Source organism: Camelina sativa, chromosome 8 (genome assembly GCF_000633955.1).
Source record: "Camelina sativa cultivar DH55 chromosome 8, Cs, whole genome shotgun sequence".
Classification (NCBI taxonomy): Eukaryota; Viridiplantae; Streptophyta; class Magnoliopsida; order Brassicales; family Brassicaceae; genus Camelina; species Camelina sativa.
Genome location: NC_025692.1, coordinates 21,578,402 through 21,595,477, shown reverse-complemented (window position 1 = coordinate 21,595,477; position 17,076 = coordinate 21,578,402). Strand labels below are relative to the sequence as shown.

The following is a 17,076-nucleotide window of genomic DNA, read 5'->3' as shown; positions in this document are numbered from 1 at the left end:
TTCCTTTTTTTTTTTTTTTTGACCTTTTTAAGTTTTGATTAATATTGTCACCTTTGAAAAGTGTTCATGCCCAAAAGAAAAGTACTTACCCCACCAACTAGAATTTTTCGCACTCTTTCATCCGTTCTTTAACTTTTTTTATCTCTTTAAATTTTATATAAAAATGTATATATATTCCAATCAAACACAAAAAGAACATTATGTTAAGTCCATTTAGTCCCTAGACGGCTAAACGTGTCTTGAACGTCTATTACGTTGGATATAGGTTTCGCCCCCAACATTCTAGAAGGCTCAAATAGAAAATTCTCCAGAAATTTAGGACTTAAAGTCATGGATTTAGCCCATCTAACTGTAGGGGCAAAATCGTTATTTCGCAGAGTAAACAAAAGGAATCTTAGTTCACTGGCCCACTATAAATACCAGATGTTTTTGTCAGAGCTGAGAATGTTTTTGGGGGCAATTAGAGAGAGAAAAGCAATAAATTTCATATTAACTCCGCTTAGCTCTTTGATTGTCATTTCCTGTAAACCCTTCACTTCAATTATACGTTAATAAAAGGATTAGTTCTGATGTATCCCAAAGAATATTCATATTATTTATATTGTCGATTTCATACATCAACAATTTGGCGCCCACCGTGGGGCTAGACGGAATCCTTTCATTTGACGAATAGAATTTGAAGATAGGTGTTTTCAGAAAACCAGAAGCATGTCTCACACCGATCTCTCCAGCGACGAAGGCGTCGACTCTTCCGCGGCCCGCGTCAAGTCTCCCAGGCGCACCATATGGGGGCACACCCGCGCGAGGACGAACCAGCTCCAAGGCGTCGACAGGACCGAAGAAGTTACGGTCGAGGACGCAACACTCACTGACCACACAGCCGTAGGCGCTACGCGTGTCGCTCCAACCAATGGCGTAGCCGTAGGCGCTACGCCCCCCGTTCGTGTAGCCGCTGGCAACAATCCAACCGACCGCGAAGCCGTAGGCGCTACGCGCGTCGCTCCAACCAATCACACCCAAATTATCCTCGCACCCCGGACGACACAAATAACATCTAATCATGCGTACCACGTCCATACGCAAGCACTTGTTACTCGCAACGAACAATCATCGATATTCTCTACGTCCAAATACGATCTCGATCTCGCACGCATATCCCATAACAGCGACATCGCAACGACCCTTTGGGCTCACCGAAAGTTCAATCAAGCCACGATATCGACCTCATCAGCCCTCAAACACGCCAAGTATCAAATGCAACACCTTTGACAGCATCTCGCGATCACAATATCTCGTGAACCCTTAAGCAGGTCACTTTGCAGCTCGCTAACTTCTCAATCTCGCCGACAATCAGCCTGTCCGCGAATGACGCAAGTCACACCATCTCGCCAATGATTCCATACGGAGAAGTGTTGAGCTCGCCAATGATTTCATACGGAGAAGTATTGTGCTCGTCAACGATTCCATACGGAGAAGTGTTGAGCTCACCAACGATTCCATACGGAGAAGTATTGAGCTCGTCATACGGAGAAGTGTTGAGCTCGCCATACGGAGAAGTGTTGAGCTCGCCAACGATTCTATACGGAGAAGTGTTGAGCTTGCCATACGGAGAAGTGTTGCCTCCGCGTCAACTACCATACCATCACGCTGACATCGTACGCGCACCCACCAGACAGCGCCGCCGGAAAACCACCGCACATTCACCAAAACACATCAAGGAACAATACTTGTCATATTTGGCGCAACGAGAACCTCTCAAAAAAAAATCTCATGGGATAAGCCTGACGCAAAAGCCGCACCCAATGAGTTTTCGGGCAATACTGCCTTGCTAACGATTAGCTTCCACATCGTCGCCCTGGCCAGGTGTACGATTTTAAACGCGCTCCGCATGGGTGCAGTGGTGAAATAATCCACAAACTTTACTTTTGTAAAGATTGAAAGCCGAATCCATACTCGCAAGCGCTCCGCATGGGTGCAGTGGTGAAATAATCCACATCCTTACTTTGGTAAGGATTTATAAGCCGAGGCCAGACTCGCAAAAAGCTAGCAGAGAGCAGAGTGAATAAGCCGAAGACCCCGACTCGCAAACTCTTGCAACTCTTGCAGCACCTACAAGATAAGCCGGTCACGACTGAACACACCTAACTAGTACGACAAGTCTGTCTTGTCTACTCTCAGCGTTACGGGGAATAACATATCCAGGGTAAGCCAGAAGACGTCCTGCACTGCAAAATATGCCCCGCAACGACAAAAGCATAAAAAAAAATCAAAAGGAATTTCATCATAGTTAAGATAACAAAAATCGGCAATAATCAACTTTTGCGCGAAAATCCTCAATAAAAGTACGAATGACCAAGTTCATAAAGCAACGATGTTCGCAATACAAAAAAAAAGGAAAGCAATACGAAGACGCATCATTCTCGAGCAGTCTCGTCGGCACCTCTGGTAACAAACTACGGGAAGGGCTCGAGATCATCTTCACACCATGGCTTCGCATCTAGGCGCAACTGCGGAGATCATCTTCACGACATGACTTCACTTCTAGGCGCTATCACAAAAATCATCTAACCGTTTTTGTATGCGCGCTTAGACACCACGACTTCCCGTATGCTCTTAGCCACGTCGAGCCAAATCATCGCGTCGTTTTGTATGCACTCCACGATAACGCACATGCCACAACCGCTCAAATCGTGGACTCCCACGACAAGTGTGAAACCTCCAACCTCTTACGCGCCACCGTATCAAACAGCTCTACGCCTCATATCAAGCTCCACGCCTCGTATCAATTCGCTTCACGCTTCATATCAAGCCGCTAAGGCTCCTACGAGAACAGACAACGAGACGAGGCGCCAAGGCCGACATGCCTTTGGATTCCACGCGTCAATGCTCATCGCGCCGAGACCGGCACGCCTTCGGACTATGTGCACCACCTCTCTATCGCGCCAAAGCCTTGAATGTTTCACAAGTCTCCAATTCAACAAGCCATCGCGCAACGACCATAATCACGGCGAGACCTCGGTTCTTTAACCATCTTCACACCGTGTGACCGTGGCGCCACGGGATCCGATCGACGGATACGGCTACGCATAGAACCCTCAAAACTCTCGTTCAAATCCACCACATCTAGGAAAACGTGCGTAACGCACTATTCATCCTGGAACCTTCGGAAAGGTCTTTGAGCTCTTAGAATCTTACGTTCCTTCAACACGGCAAACCTAGAGACGCAGAATTGTATCCGACGAGCTAAAGCAAGCCATCGCTCATCGGACTAGGGGGACCATTGTTGGATATGGGCTTCGCCCCCAACATTCTAGGAGGCCCAAACAAAAGATTCTCAAGAAGTTTAGGGCCTAAAGTCATGGATCTGGCCCATCTGGCCGCAGGGGTAAAATGGTCATTTCGCAGAGCAGACAGAAGGAACCCTAGTTCACTGGCCCACTATAAATACCAGATGTTTTTGTCAGAGCTGAGGACGTTTTTGGAGGCAATTAGAGAGAGAAGAGCAATAATTTTCGTATTAACTCTGCTTAGCTCTTTGATTGTCATTTCCTGTAAACCCTTCACTTCAATTATACGTTAATAAAAGGATCTGTTCCGATTTATCCTAAAAATATTCGTATTATTTATATTGTCGATTTCATACATCAACACATTACATTCATTGGTAAGGCGTGTATATTTTAGTAAGTTTACGCTGTAGGCCAAAAAAAACATATGACCATGAGACACGAGCGTAAACTACTAACCCATGCAACCACGAATATTCTTCTTTTATTTTTCTTTTCTTTTCCAAAAAGGTTTTTTTGAATTGTGAAATATTCTGAAATATATACGCTATACGAAGGAAATAAATATACATGAAATAATTCAAGTAACAAATAAAGTGGGAAAATGTGTATTTTTTTAGTTAAAAACAAAGAAAAGGAAGAAATTAGCTCATTTGAGGACAAAACTAGTCATCAGCTTGGGTTATCCTTTTTTACATATATGGATCGTCGCTTCTACGGTTTTGAATGATTTGGTAAAGTTCAGTTCCCATTTTAGGCCCAGAGGAATTTTGAAGTTTACGTTGAATATAAAATCGATCTTAGGAAAACAACAACAAAAGAATAAAAGAGTGACAAGAGATTACAAGATTTTCCAATTATGATTCTTTTTAGTTTTACAAATTTTCACACTTTACTTCTCATCTCGAAGCTCTGTTGTGTATGGTTGCGTTTCAAGGTTCATGGCTATTAACACGGCTATGGAGTTCCAGCATCTCCTGATGGTTAGGGTCGACCGAGAGCGCTGCACGACAGTCCCGCAAAGCATTTCCAACTTCCCCAATGTGCTCGTGGAAAGCCGCTCGTAGGTGCAGAAGATGAAGATCCGCTTTAAAGGCGATAGCTCGTGATAACTCCGCTATTGCCTCTCTCTCCTTCCGACTATCCATCAACACTATAAGAACCCGCAAAAAGTATATTTTCATGAGATGATGGACAAAAAGAAGAAGAGCAAAAGAGTTATATAAGAAAAGAACAAACCTGCTGCACGATATCGATAAGGATAAACCCGGAGAGGGTCTAACCGGGTGACCATTTCAAGATCAGATTTGGCAAGTTCACGATCACAATACTCGGATCTTTTCTCGTAGGCAGATGCATTGTTTTGAGCCTTTTCGATTAGTCTAGTCATTTCTTCGTAAGCTGCAGCTTTGTCGTTTCTAAGGAAATGGACGCGAGCTAGGCCTTGGTGTGCACGCGTGTGTCTCACCTTGAGAGCATTTATATAGCAATCCGCAGCTAAGTCTAGCTTCTCACAATCGACATAGACGCTCCCGAGATTGTTTAGAGCCTAAAACAAAACAACAAATGGCATTGCCATAGACTTAATCAGCTGCATCTAATCGCCTGACCTTTTCGCAACCTATCAGATGTAGTGATGGAGAACGACCGTACCTGACCTTTGCGCAACCTATCAGAGGGGCATTTAAGAGCATCTTCAAGGAGTGAAACAACAGTCGAAGAACTTGATAGATCGAGGCTAGATTCCGCTAAGGCATAAGCTTGGAGGAAATAAGCTTCGAATGATCTCTTTATTCTAATGGATTCCTTAGCCTTTTGAAGCCCTTCTTCGCAGTGACCTGTATCATACAAGATCCATCCTTCGTAAACCAAACGCTCGTGATCACTCGAGGCATGCTCGCGGGCTAACTGTAAACTACGCATCGCTGCTTCCGGACAATTCAACCTGTTAAAATCAAAGGTATAACAATGAGATGCTTGATTAACGATATTATTAGGACAAAACAGAGAATTCAAAACAATTTACCTCAGGAGAAGCAAAGATTGTCTGAAGTAAAGAACACCTTTGCAAGCATCGGATTCGAGCATTTGATAGATCACGGAAAGAGAACCTATATCATCAACATTAGACCATTTCTCATATAGCTGCATCCAACAGTCCGCTGTTGTCCAATTCTCGACATGCTCATACACAAGCGTCCTGAGCTGCCTCCCAGCTACTTTCCCATCGAACATTCGATAGTCCGGACACAGGGTAAGAGCAGCCTGAATATCTCGAAGAGCTGCTTCATAGTCATCCATACCAAGATAAAGACAAAACCGGATTTCCAAACATTCTAATGCAAGTTTAAATCCCAAGATCCGATTGATTTCTTCAAGTGCAGCCTTAGCATTTTGTTTCGACATTAGAGCCACAGCTCTATACATGTAAGGATATGTCAAAGTCGGGTCTAATTCGGTTGCCTTGTCAAGATCTTTCAATTTCTTATCACCCTCACAGTAGAAAGACCTTTCTTGATACATCCACCCAAGAGGTGGTGAAACAGAGGAGATAACAGAGCTTAGCTTCTCGTAAGCCCAAAGCCGATGCCCTTGGATGGATCCTAGTCTTGCTAAACCAGTAGCTGAATACACATGACCTAAATTAAAAGCTGTTTCAAAAGCTTCTTCAGCCTCACGGTATTCTTTCCTCAACAACCTCATGCACCCTAACCGATGAAACCCCAATACTTGCTGCCGGTCATTTTCTGCAAAGTCAACTAATTTCTCCAAGAAACCCAATGTTCTGTCAGACCGAGGATCTATACACATCGAGACTTCACTTAAAAAAGAATACAAGGAGAATGAAGCTTTTCCTGCCATGGTTGAGACTTGAGATCTATTAACCCGAGTCAAAACCTCGACAACACGCTCATCGGTCAAACTATTTGGCATCTCATAAAGAAAAACTTGCAGACACGATGCAGCAAGGATTGGGGAGTTCTCTTCAAGTGCAAAGTCCATAAGCTCAATGGCACATTCAATAGAAGAAATCAGAGATGCCAATTCTCTATCGCATGCATCTCTGAGTTGCTCGCAGCAAAACTTGTTTGCGAATACTAAGACTTCCAAAAGAAGGTTCTTGGTAACTCCGAGTAATACACCAACAACGCTGAAATCTCTAACAACCCGCATAGCTGATGAGGATACATGATTTTCTGACATATCTATCTCATCAAGAAGTGATTCCGTGAAGCTACCATAAAGCATTGCGTTAAATGGAGCCGAAAGACTCGCAATTTTTCGCCTTAGGCAAGGTATTTTCTCTTCTCCAATCTTAAACACAACATTTTTAGATACACTGCGGTTCGTCTTCACAGACGCTGTCTCAGGGGAAGAAGAAGCAGTAATAGGTGGGAAATAGGATGCAATATCCAGCGGCAGAAACTCTTCAGAATATTTACCACAAGAGGAAAGCAAATCGGTGATAACCTCTTCTCCTTGTTTCTCATACCTCAACCAAGACCCAAACACAACTTTCTCATGGACTGTTGTAGCTTCTTGCCAAGCTGATTGAAGACTTCTCCGTCTAAGTTTGGTCTCTCCAAGACCTCTAAACACTTGATACTGCAATAAATACAGAACCGATCTCTCCTGCAACGGGCAAGTCTCGAGCTCTTCGTGAATCTGAGCTAGAACTTCTACGTAGTTGAGAGGTTTATAATGCGGCAGTATCTGCGGCTCAGGAACTTTGATAAATGATTCTCTGCACAGTGGACTACAAAAAGAACANTTAGTCTTCACAGATGCTGTCTCAGGGGAAGAAGAAGCAGTGATAGCTGGGAAATAGGATGCAATATCTAGCGGCAGAAACTCTTCAGAATATTTACCACAAGAGGAAAGCAAATCAGTGATAACCTCTTCTCCTTGTTTCTCATACCTCAACCAAGACCCAAACACAACTTTCTCATGGACAGTTGTAGCTTCTTGCCAAGCTGATTGAAGGCTTCTCCGTCTAAGTTTGGTCTCTCCAAGACCTCTAAACACATTATACTGCAATAAATACAGAATCGATCTCTCCTGCAAAGGGCAAGTCTCGAGCTCTTCGTGAATCTGAGCTAGAACTTCTACGTAGTTGAGAGGCTTATAATGCGGCAGTATCTGCGGCTCAGGAACTTTGATAAATGATTCTCTGCACAGTGGACTACAAAAAGAACAAAGATTTACTCTATATCCAAAGCGTCTCAAGCTCAATATAACAAATTAGAACAAGCAGAAAAGAGAAAAGGAAAAAAAAAACTTACGCAGATGAAGAAGCAGAGGAAGATAGTTTCCCTCTCTCAACTTGAAGCCATGACTGTGGATTCAAGGAATCGAGCTGTGATTCTTTACAAGAATCAGATGGGTAAAAAGTCCTCATCTGACATAACAGATGAAACAAATCCCAGATCTCCAGGATAGCCAGAGAGGGTAGTCAACACGCTATTTTTTTTTTTCTTGTCAATTTCACACTGCACTACCCAGCCCAGAAACCTAAGTAAAGATGGGTTACTTAATGGGAATCCTATACAACAACAATAAAAATCTAAACTTTTTGTATTTATGAGATCTTCCAAACACCTAAAGCTAAAGCATTTCTATATGAAACCACTTACTTATGTGCAGTCAGATAGAAGAACAAAACCTAAATACATGAATGAGAACCATAAAGCTCACTCGAAATCGCCATAGAACTCATACCCATTAAAGTAATCAATCAAGAGACTAATAAATCACCAAAATCAGAGCTTTCCCGAGAAAACCTAGCAGTGGCAGCATAATCTAGTGGCTCAATGAAAATCAAGCTAAACCCAGAAAAAAAAACCAAAGAGAATCTAACAAATCTAGGATGCCATAGACATCAAAAAAGTACGAATCTTTTTAACAAACGAGATGAGAAAATAGTAAGATAAGAGTACAAATCTAGAGGATGCCTTAAACACCACCAGTGTTATTGCGAGAGCTTCTCTGCAATTTGAAGAGAAGAACCCTAGACAGAGAGATAATTGGGGACAAGTTCAAGTTTGAACAAAAGTGAATCGAAGTGAGAGAGAGAGAGAGAGAGAGATGGAGAGAGTGGGAAATGTTTTCCAAATTGACACTTTTGTATGTAATTCTCTGAGCTCTACTTTTATGTTTCATTGGTAAAAGGGAAAGTTTTCTCTTCTTTTCAATTGTTTTTTTCTCATCCTCTCTCTCTTTTTTTTTAAGATCTCCACGCAAACAGTAACCACCACTATCGATTTCTTCGGCCACTCTTAAGAGATGGTGAATTGTATAATTAATTATTATTTATACATTTTTAAGCTAATTTATAATGTTTTTTTATCAACAAAAAATCAGCTCAAATGAACCAATTTGAAAAAAAATTGTTTATAAACAAAATAAGATAAGCGAGTTTAGCGTGTCAAAGAATCCACTTTAATATTTGCATTATGAGAAATATGAAATAAAGAGAAAGAAGAAAACTTCTCTCGATCCGTCTTGATTCCATCCAAATAAATTGTAAAAATTGGTCAGTCATGAGAGGAAAACACCATTTTCACCATATCCAAGCTAATGTATAATAATCGAGCATATGTTTGGAGTTTGGACAGCCTTTTTTTTTATGTCTTAACTACATTTAATAAAAAGTCTAATCCTATGATTAGTTTATCTAATTTGAAAATCTTTTAAAAAACAACGTAAGTTATTTTTTATTAAATGAGTTATCAACTAGTATAACAAAAAAGAGAAAAAATAATAATTTATTTCCTGTATTTCAACTTAAAAACTTCTTTTGGATGTTTTAAAAAAAAAGTTTTGTTTCATTTTATTTGATGTTTTCAACTTTTAATGCAAAATTAATTTTATTTATTTATTTATAAATGCTAGTTTTTATTTTCATATTGGTGGAATAATTTTTAGTTATATAAAAACATAATGTTTTAAATTAGTAAAAATACAAAATAATGAATTATTAATCTATGTGCCAAAACTTTAAACTTCAGATAAATTGAAACAGAGAGTATGTATATAACATACAAAAACTCTTGTGAAAATTGAGAAATGTGAAAATTGACACACTCAAAAGTTTGACAAGAACACTAATAAACACTTTCGCATTGGACATCAAAAAGAAGAAAAACAGAACCATCCTTTCCTTGTCATCATGGTAAATGCGTAATCTCTCCGGTGGTCACGTGTCATCTCCACCTTAGCCCCAAGAGCCTTCATGAACTTTCTTCTTCTTCCTCTCCTGCCCACACAACCGCTTTTTCTCAGGAAAAAAAAAATCCAAACTTTCTCGTTTTGCTCATAATATAACACAACAGAGACTCGCAAACAAAGTGCACCGATTCAACTTCCGTATCTCTTGATCGTGATACAGTTATCAAAAGGGTTCAAACTTACCTAATTGACTCGGAATCGTGATGTATCAGTGGAACTTACCGTACCGGAAAGATGACGTGGAAGCAGGCGGCAGCTCAAGGGCTTTATACCCAACGATGCTTGAGAACCCTGATCTCCGGTGGGGTTTTATACGCAAGGTTTACTCTATCATCGCCTTTCAGCTTCTCGCCACCGTCGCCGTCGCAGCTACTGTTGTCACCGTCCGTCCAATTGCTCTGTTCTTCGCAACCACTGGCCTTGGATTAGCTCTCTACATAGTCCTCATCATCACTCCCTTCATAGGTACAAAAACTTCATCACAAAGCTAATTTTAGGAATCAAAGTTTCAATTTTTTTTGTCTAATTTTGATTGTTATCTAATTTGTGTTTCTCTCTCTGGTTTTACAGTGTTGTGTCCGTTGTACTATTACCACCAGAAGCATCCGGTGAATTACTTGCTCTTGGGGGTTTTCACTTTGGCTCTGGCTTTTGTAGTTGGATTGTCATGTGCTTTCACCAATGGTAAGACTCCATCAAACCACTTTGGTAGTATATTTTGAGCTAGGGATTGGGATTTTGATTCTTGATTTGATTCTGGTTTTGACATCTCTTGATGCTTTTGTGGTTTCCATTGTGTGTGTGTGTATGCTTATGACTTAACTCTGTGTTGGAACAGGGAAAGTGATTCTTGAGTCAGCGATATTGACAACGGTTGTGGTACTTTCTCTCACATTATACACCTTTTGGGCAGCTAGGAAAGGATATGACTTTAATTTCCTCGGACCATTCTTGTTCGGCGCTCTCATCGTGCTTATTGTCTTCGCCATTATACAAGTAACACACCGTTTATTCCAAATTCACAACATGCGATAGAGAGAGCAAGAGTTTTAGGCTTCTCCTATTGAATTTGGTAGGATTGTTTTTAGGCTATGAAATTAGAAACTTGATTTCACATTAGACATTATCAGAGGATTAGAGTTCTAATTTTTAAGCCCATTTAATGGAAGTTAGATACTTGATTTCACTATAGGCATTGCAGAGTATGAGAGCTTTACTTTTAACTTGTGCTATGTGGTAGTCTTCGTAGCATTTTTTACACTAAGAAGTTAGAAACTTGATTCTCACTCTAGGCATTAATTACAGAGAATGAGAGCTTTAAACATATTGAAATGTGGTACTTTTGGTATCATTCTTTTGGCTAGAAGTTAGAAACTTGATATATCACTATATTCTATAAGCATTCCGTAGAATGAGTGATTTTATCTATGATTTGTGATTCTAGGTTTGCCTAATGAAATGAGAAATATAATTAGCCTATTGGATATGGTAGTTTTTGGTAGCATTCTTTTTAGATTTGGAAGCTAGAAACTTGATTTCACTATAGACATTACAGATCAATAGATGAGAGTATAGATTGCATAACCAGGTTTCATATTTTGATCTGTGATGTTGTGCAGGTCTTGTTCCCATTAGGGCGGATTTCGGTGATGATCTACGGTTGTTTGGCATCGATAATATTCTGCGGATACATAGTCTATGATACTGACAATCTGATCAAACGATACACATATGATGAGTACATTTGGGCAGCGGTTTCACTCTACCTAGACATCATCAACCTCTTCTTGTCTCTTCTTACTGTATTTAGAGTCTTACAGAGATGATGATTATGACTTATGAGGATGTGTTAATTAGCTTCTTTGTCTCTAAAAAATGTTTATAATAAGATAATAAATTTGTATAAATTCGTTGTTACAGTTCACATGTTCATGTGATTTAATTGATTATAGAGGGAACACAAAAACTGTGGATACATGATTATAGCGAAAGTGCCAAAGTATGTTTAGTCACGAGGCAAGAAGAAGTGTAAACCTTGGTTTTTCTCATAAGAAAAAAAATGGGATAATTGAACTTTTTATTTGAAAATATCTTTAAATTAGAGATAGGCTGACTTTTTAAAATATACTAGAATTGAATCCGTACTAGACCATGGGTTAACATTTATTTTATTTATTTTGTAATTTTTATTTAAAGTGTTATATATATGATTGTTTAATTTGTTTTAATTTTTTTTTGCTCAAACACTATGCTATGAAATCATATGTTAAATATAACTTATGAAAATAACATCTATTTTGTAAGATCTATTCTAGTAAATCTAGATTTTGACCCGCGGTATACTGCAGTTTAAGTTATTTGATAAAAATATTAATTTTTGTTTGTTAATTTTATTTGATTTGTTTAGTTTTTTAAATTATATATTGTATTTTGATTGTTAATTATATGACTTAACCTACACTATACCGCATATTAATTATTTTGTTACAATATTAATTAATCGATTTAATTAGATAGGTCTATTAATCTAATATTCATATTGTTAACAAAATAATGAGATGATATTTTATCCATGTAGCACAGAATTAATGACATTTTAAGTTTTTGTTAATATCTACTCAAAGATGTCTACTCATATAATATGTCGTGTGATATTTTAATCCATTGTACACCGCAGAAAAAACTTCATAAAAATCTAAATATATTTTTAAAATTTAAAATGTTTTAATAAAGTTTCTTTTTTTATAAAAATTGAACTTCTTATAATATTTGAACTTCTTATAAAGTTTAAATATTATTAATATCTTAAACAGTTATAAAAAGGACATGTTTTAATAATTGAAATATTAATAATCTTTAAAGTTTTTGAAAAGTTCACAAAATAATGAGATGATATTTTACTTGTGTAGCACCGAATTAATGATATTTTAATTTTCTATTAATATCAACTCAAACATGTCCTGCCATATAACTCGTTATGTGATATTTTAATTCGTATATATTATTAAAATTTAAAATGTTTGAATAAATTTTATTATTTTAGAAATTGAAATACTTATAATATTTGAACTTCTTATAAAATTTAAATATTATTCATATCTTAAACATTTTATCAAAAGATAAATGTTTTAATAGTTGAAATATTAATAATCTTTAAAATTTTTAAAAAGTTATGCATTTGAATTTTTAAAGTTATTAAAAGTTGAAATTCTTTAAAATAAAGAATCATAATAAAATGTATAAATTTTTAATTTCAATGGCTGATAAATCAAAGTTTCTGCTCATTCGTATTCAGAATCATTTTGAGATCTTTTTTATTAATATGACTTTGAATCTTTGCCTAGTTTTCTTAGGTGATGTAGAGCATTTTGTATTTTTTTTTATTCATCAGTTGAGCAATATATGTCTGTTTTAAAAAAATTTAATTACATCATATGCAGAAAAAATCATAAATTTTATTAACTAAATATATTAGATAAAAAATAAAATTATTTAAATATAAAATAAAATAAATGTGAAAGAAGAATTACATATTTTTGTTTTAATTAGGTTGAGAGATTTTCTTATTTTTTAAATGTTACCTATAATTGATTTATATGTTACTATAATTAACTAAATTCATACTATCCTTACTTACCAAAAATCAGACAAACCCGTATATTATGATACACCTATGTCACAAATTTATAACCAAAACATCATAAATATATCTATTATATAGTCTACAAAAAAAATGTCGTGTACTTCCGTTTTATTATATAGGGGATAAGGGAATAATGGACTATTATGTTTAGATTATTTAGGGTTATAAAATAAGTAAGAATTAAGTCAGTTAGATGGTTGAGGTTTAGAATTTATGATTTAATTTTTAGAGTTAAGTTAGGATTTAGGTTAAAACTTGAGGTTTAGATTTAGACTACTTTGTTAATTTTGATAACTAAAAGTATTTTTGATTAAAAAAAAAAAGAAGGCAAAACATGGGAAGCCTCGAGGTGTGTGTTGAAGAAATCGAATGTGTATAATTGTGAAATGCTCCAAATGCAAATCGACAAAACAATAATGGTAACGAGAGTGATCGATCCAAATTGGGAAGTCTTGTAATAAGTTGTAACAGCTCACATTGCTGTTTCATTGTAATAATTCATGCCTCTTGATTGTTTAGTTTTCGCATAAGTGTCTCTTTAGATGCTTCCTTTGTTGAAATTTTAGTGGATTTCGTAGAATTTGTGGTCGCAAGCAAAAGTAACCATGATACATTTACGGTCAAATGTTTGTGTAACCAATAAGCCGAGAGCATGATGGGCAAAGTGATCTCTAGCGTGGGTTCGACCCATATTATTTACTATGATGAAGTCTAAAATGAAAAAGGGCTTATAGGCCAAAACTAAAAGGAAAAAGAACATACAGATAATGGTCCATATTTTTACGATCAAGATAACAAAACTAATGAATTAAAATGTTAGTTGGATTTGTTGAGTTTGTGGCCACAATGTAAATATGATGGTACATTACGATGAAACGTATGTATATAACCAATACATAATTGTGTGAACAACAACAACAATAAAAACTCCAAAAAGTCCCTTGCCGCGCAATGCATATATGATGATGATACATGACGGTGAAATATTTGTGGAATTTGTTGCCACACAGAATGCAAATATGATGATATATTACGGCGAAATGTATGAGCCACCAATACATAACAATGGTCCAAAGTTGCTCGATCAAAATTATAACAAAACCAATGAAATTACAAGCATTTTGTTTTTCATACATGCAATAGTTTCTTAATTAATTATTGACCAATTTCAAAATAAAGTTACCATATGGTTTTGTTCTCTAGATATTAACAAAATGAAAACCAATAATTTTTGTGGGTCCCAATGAAAAATGCAATCATGAATCATCTGTGTATAAACTATATTTCTATCCTATAAAAAAACCTCATCTTTCTTCTCCCTTCCTCATCACTTCCAAATCCTAATGAGACTTAGCTTTTTTGATCACTCTCATTCTTTAAAGCAAAAGCAAATTACAAAAATTATTTCTAATTTGCATTCTCTAAATTAAATAGTTAAACTAGAAGATGTGCAGCAAAAGGGCATCACAATATCACAAAGTAGAAATACCTCCACCACAACCTTTCTTGAAATCACTAAAGAACACTCTCAATGAGATCCTTTTCGCCGACGATCCGTTTCGCAAAATCAGAAACGAATCGAAAACGTCAAAAAAGATCGAGTTAGGGTTGAGACACGTGTTCCCAATCTTGGAATGGGCTCGTGGTTACAGTTTGGGGTATTTGAAATCAGACGTTATCTCAGGGATCACAATTGCTAGTCTTGCTATTCCTCAAGGGATTAGCTATGCTCAGCTAGCTAATCTCCCTCCTATTCTTGGTCTTTGTAAGCTCTCCTCCCCCTCCTCTATATATTAGTCTCTATTACATGAAGAAGTAGTTTACATTAAATTTAACCTTTAACCAAAAAAAAAAAGTAGTTTACATCACTTATTTATTCTAAAACTCCAAAAAATGTTAACTAGGTTTACCAATAAATTCTAATACTATATGTCTTTTCATATAAATATGTATACTATATATAGTAACATAATAATTATGTGTATTTGGGGAAAAAAATGTAGACTCAAGCTTGGTGCCGCCGTTGGTATACGCGATAATGGGAAGTTCAAGAGATTTAGCGGTGGGAACAGTGGCGGTGGCCTCGCTGTTGACGGGAGCGATGTTAGGGAAAGAGGTAAACGCGGTGCAGAATCCAAAGCTTTACCTTCACTTAGCTTTCACTGCCACTTTTTTCGCCGGACTCATGCAAACGTGCCTTGGCCTCTTACGGTACGTAACACTCCAAAATCACATTACTTCATTTATTTATTTAAATAGTTTTATTATTTTTTTGTAAAATAAATAGTTTTATTAATGTTTACTTGTTTTATATACGATNTCTTGGTCTTTGTAAGCTCTCCTCCCCCTCCTCTATATATTAGTCTCTATTACATGAAGAAGTAGTTTACATTAAATTTAACCTTTAACCAAAAAAAAAAAGTAGTTTACATCACTTATTTATTCTAAAACTCCAAAAAATGTTAACTAGGTTTACCAATAAATTCTAATACTATATGTCTTTTCATATAAATATGTATACTATATATAGTAACATAATAATTATGTGTATTTGGGGAAAAAAATGTAGACTCAAGCTTGGTGCCGCCGTTGGTATACGCGATAATGGGAAGTTCAAGAGATTTAGCGGTGGGAACAGTGGCGGTGGCCTCGCTGTTGACGGGAGCGATGTTAGGGAAAGAGGTAAACGCGGTGCAGAATCCAAAGCTTTACCTTCACTTAGCTTTCACTGCCACTTTTTTCGCCGGACTCATGCAAACGTGCCTTGGCCTCTTACGGTACGTAACACTCCAAAATCACATTACTTCATTTATTTATTTAAATAGTTTTATTATTTTTTTGTAAAATAAATAGTTTTATTAATGTTTACTTGTTTTATATACGATGGAATTATCATTACTTAAATTTTGAAACAGTCATGGTAGAATTCTCGAATGTGCATGTGACAGCCCCGTTTGAACAATTTTTTGGTCCCTTGGCATATAAATTTTTTAGACCCTTTTCAACATAAATTTTTTTTTTTCCATTTTCTTGGACCCCATTTGCTTAAGGTTTTTGAAAAAAAAAATTTGTCCCATGGCCACCGCCCCTCTCGTCGTAGGTATGAGCCGGGCCTAGATAACAATCTCCTATATAATAAAATGGAAGTATACAACATTGTTTTGTAGACTATATAATTTTAATAAGTTAGTTACAAATAGGTTATAGATTAAGTTTTATATTATTTGTATAATCTGGATTTATTGTTTCCAAAAATCTTAAAGATAATATTCTAAATAATCATTTGATATCATCTAACTTACCATATTAATTTTCTTTATTAAATTATTTATCAAATAAAATCTTTTGATATCTACTTAACATATTAATTTGTTAATTATTATTATACTTCACCTCTCTCATTTTTATATATGAGTCTATTTTGTGAAACAAATAAATTCTCATATTATTTATTATAATTAAAAAATAGTTTTATTTCCGGATATACCATAAGTTGAATTTTAAAAAAACAAATATAAATGATTCAATCTATAAAATATTAAATTTTTATTACTATTATTCTTTAAAAATAATATATATTGAATCAAAATTTTTACTAAGTAACGGGTCAAAATTTGAATATTTAAATTCAATTCCATACTTTTTTGTTCAATTTTATAATTTTATATAATATAATAAACTTTAAATAATTTATTTTGAAATATTTTTAAAAAAATTGAAACTTGATATTAAAGTTAGAAACTATTAACACTCTAAACTGGTTTGTTATAGCAATGTTAATAATATGTCACTATAATATGAAAGAATTTAAAAAAACCAAGTATATTAAAACAAAAGATATATCAATATATTAAATTACTCATAATATAAGAACTCGCTTTTTAAAAACCAAATTCACAAAATTATGTCTTATAATGA

At 36.1% G+C, this 17,076-nt stretch overlaps 3 protein-coding genes across 3 annotated transcripts in view; 2 read left to right on the top strand and 1 right to left on the bottom strand.

Moving 5' to 3' along the window:
* LOC104707823 (ETO1-like protein 1) lies at positions 4,054-8,526 on the bottom strand. The gene is made up of 5 exons (XM_019228616.1): positions 7,571-8,526; positions 5,314-7,044; positions 4,941-5,232; positions 4,527-4,836; positions 4,054-4,440 (listed from the first exon to the last, which is right to left on the bottom strand). The coding sequence occupies exons 1-5, from the start codon at positions 7,684-7,686 to the stop codon at positions 4,220-4,222; spliced, it is 2,670 nt and encodes an 889-aa protein (XP_019084161.1). The 5' UTR covers positions 7,687-8,526; the 3' UTR covers positions 4,054-4,219.
* LOC104707822 (BI1-like protein) lies at positions 9,469-11,490 on the top strand. The gene is made up of 4 exons (XM_010424254.2): positions 9,469-9,980; positions 10,086-10,199; positions 10,354-10,511; positions 11,135-11,490. Exons 1-4 carry the CDS (start codon positions 9,719-9,721, stop codon positions 11,339-11,341), a joined length of 741 nt encoding a protein of 246 aa, XP_010422556.1. The 5' UTR covers positions 9,469-9,718; the 3' UTR covers positions 11,342-11,490.
* LOC104709793 (sulfate transporter 3.2-like) overlaps positions 14,496-17,076 on the top strand; it is a 4,883-nt gene continuing 2,302 nt past the window's right edge. The window contains exons 1-2 of the mRNA XM_010426351.2: positions 14,496-14,923; positions 15,162-15,369. Of these exons, the coding sequence (XP_010424653.1) occupies positions 14,605-14,923; positions 15,162-15,369 (527 nt within the window). The 5' untranslated portion in view covers positions 14,496-14,604. The remainder of the gene's footprint in view (positions 14,924-15,161; positions 15,370-17,076) is intronic.

Excerpts from the sequence above, each read along its gene's own strand:
- LOC104707823 (XM_019228616.1), bottom strand. The coding sequence starts at position 7,686 with ATGAGGACTTTTTACCCATCTGATTCTTGTAAAGAATCACAGCTCGAT. Across the intron at positions 7,045-7,570 it reads TCCTCTGCTTCTTCATCTGC|TCCACTGTGCAGAGAATCAT; the intron begins GTAAGTTTTTTT and ends TTCTTTTTGTAG. Across the intron at positions 5,233-5,313 it reads CAATCTTTGCTTCTCCTGAG|GTTGAATTGTCCGGAAGCAG; the intron begins GTAAATTGTTTT and ends TGATTTTAACAG.
- LOC104707822 (XM_010424254.2), top strand. The coding sequence starts at position 9,719 with ATGTATCAGTGGAACTTACCGTACCGGAAAGATGACGTGGAAGCAGGC. Across the intron at positions 10,200-10,353 it reads GTCATGTGCTTTCACCAATG|GGAAAGTGATTCTTGAGTCA; the intron begins GTAAGACTCCAT and ends GTGTTGGAACAG. Across the intron at positions 10,512-11,134 it reads TTGTCTTCGCCATTATACAA|GTCTTGTTCCCATTAGGGCG; the intron begins GTAACACACCGT and ends GATGTTGTGCAG.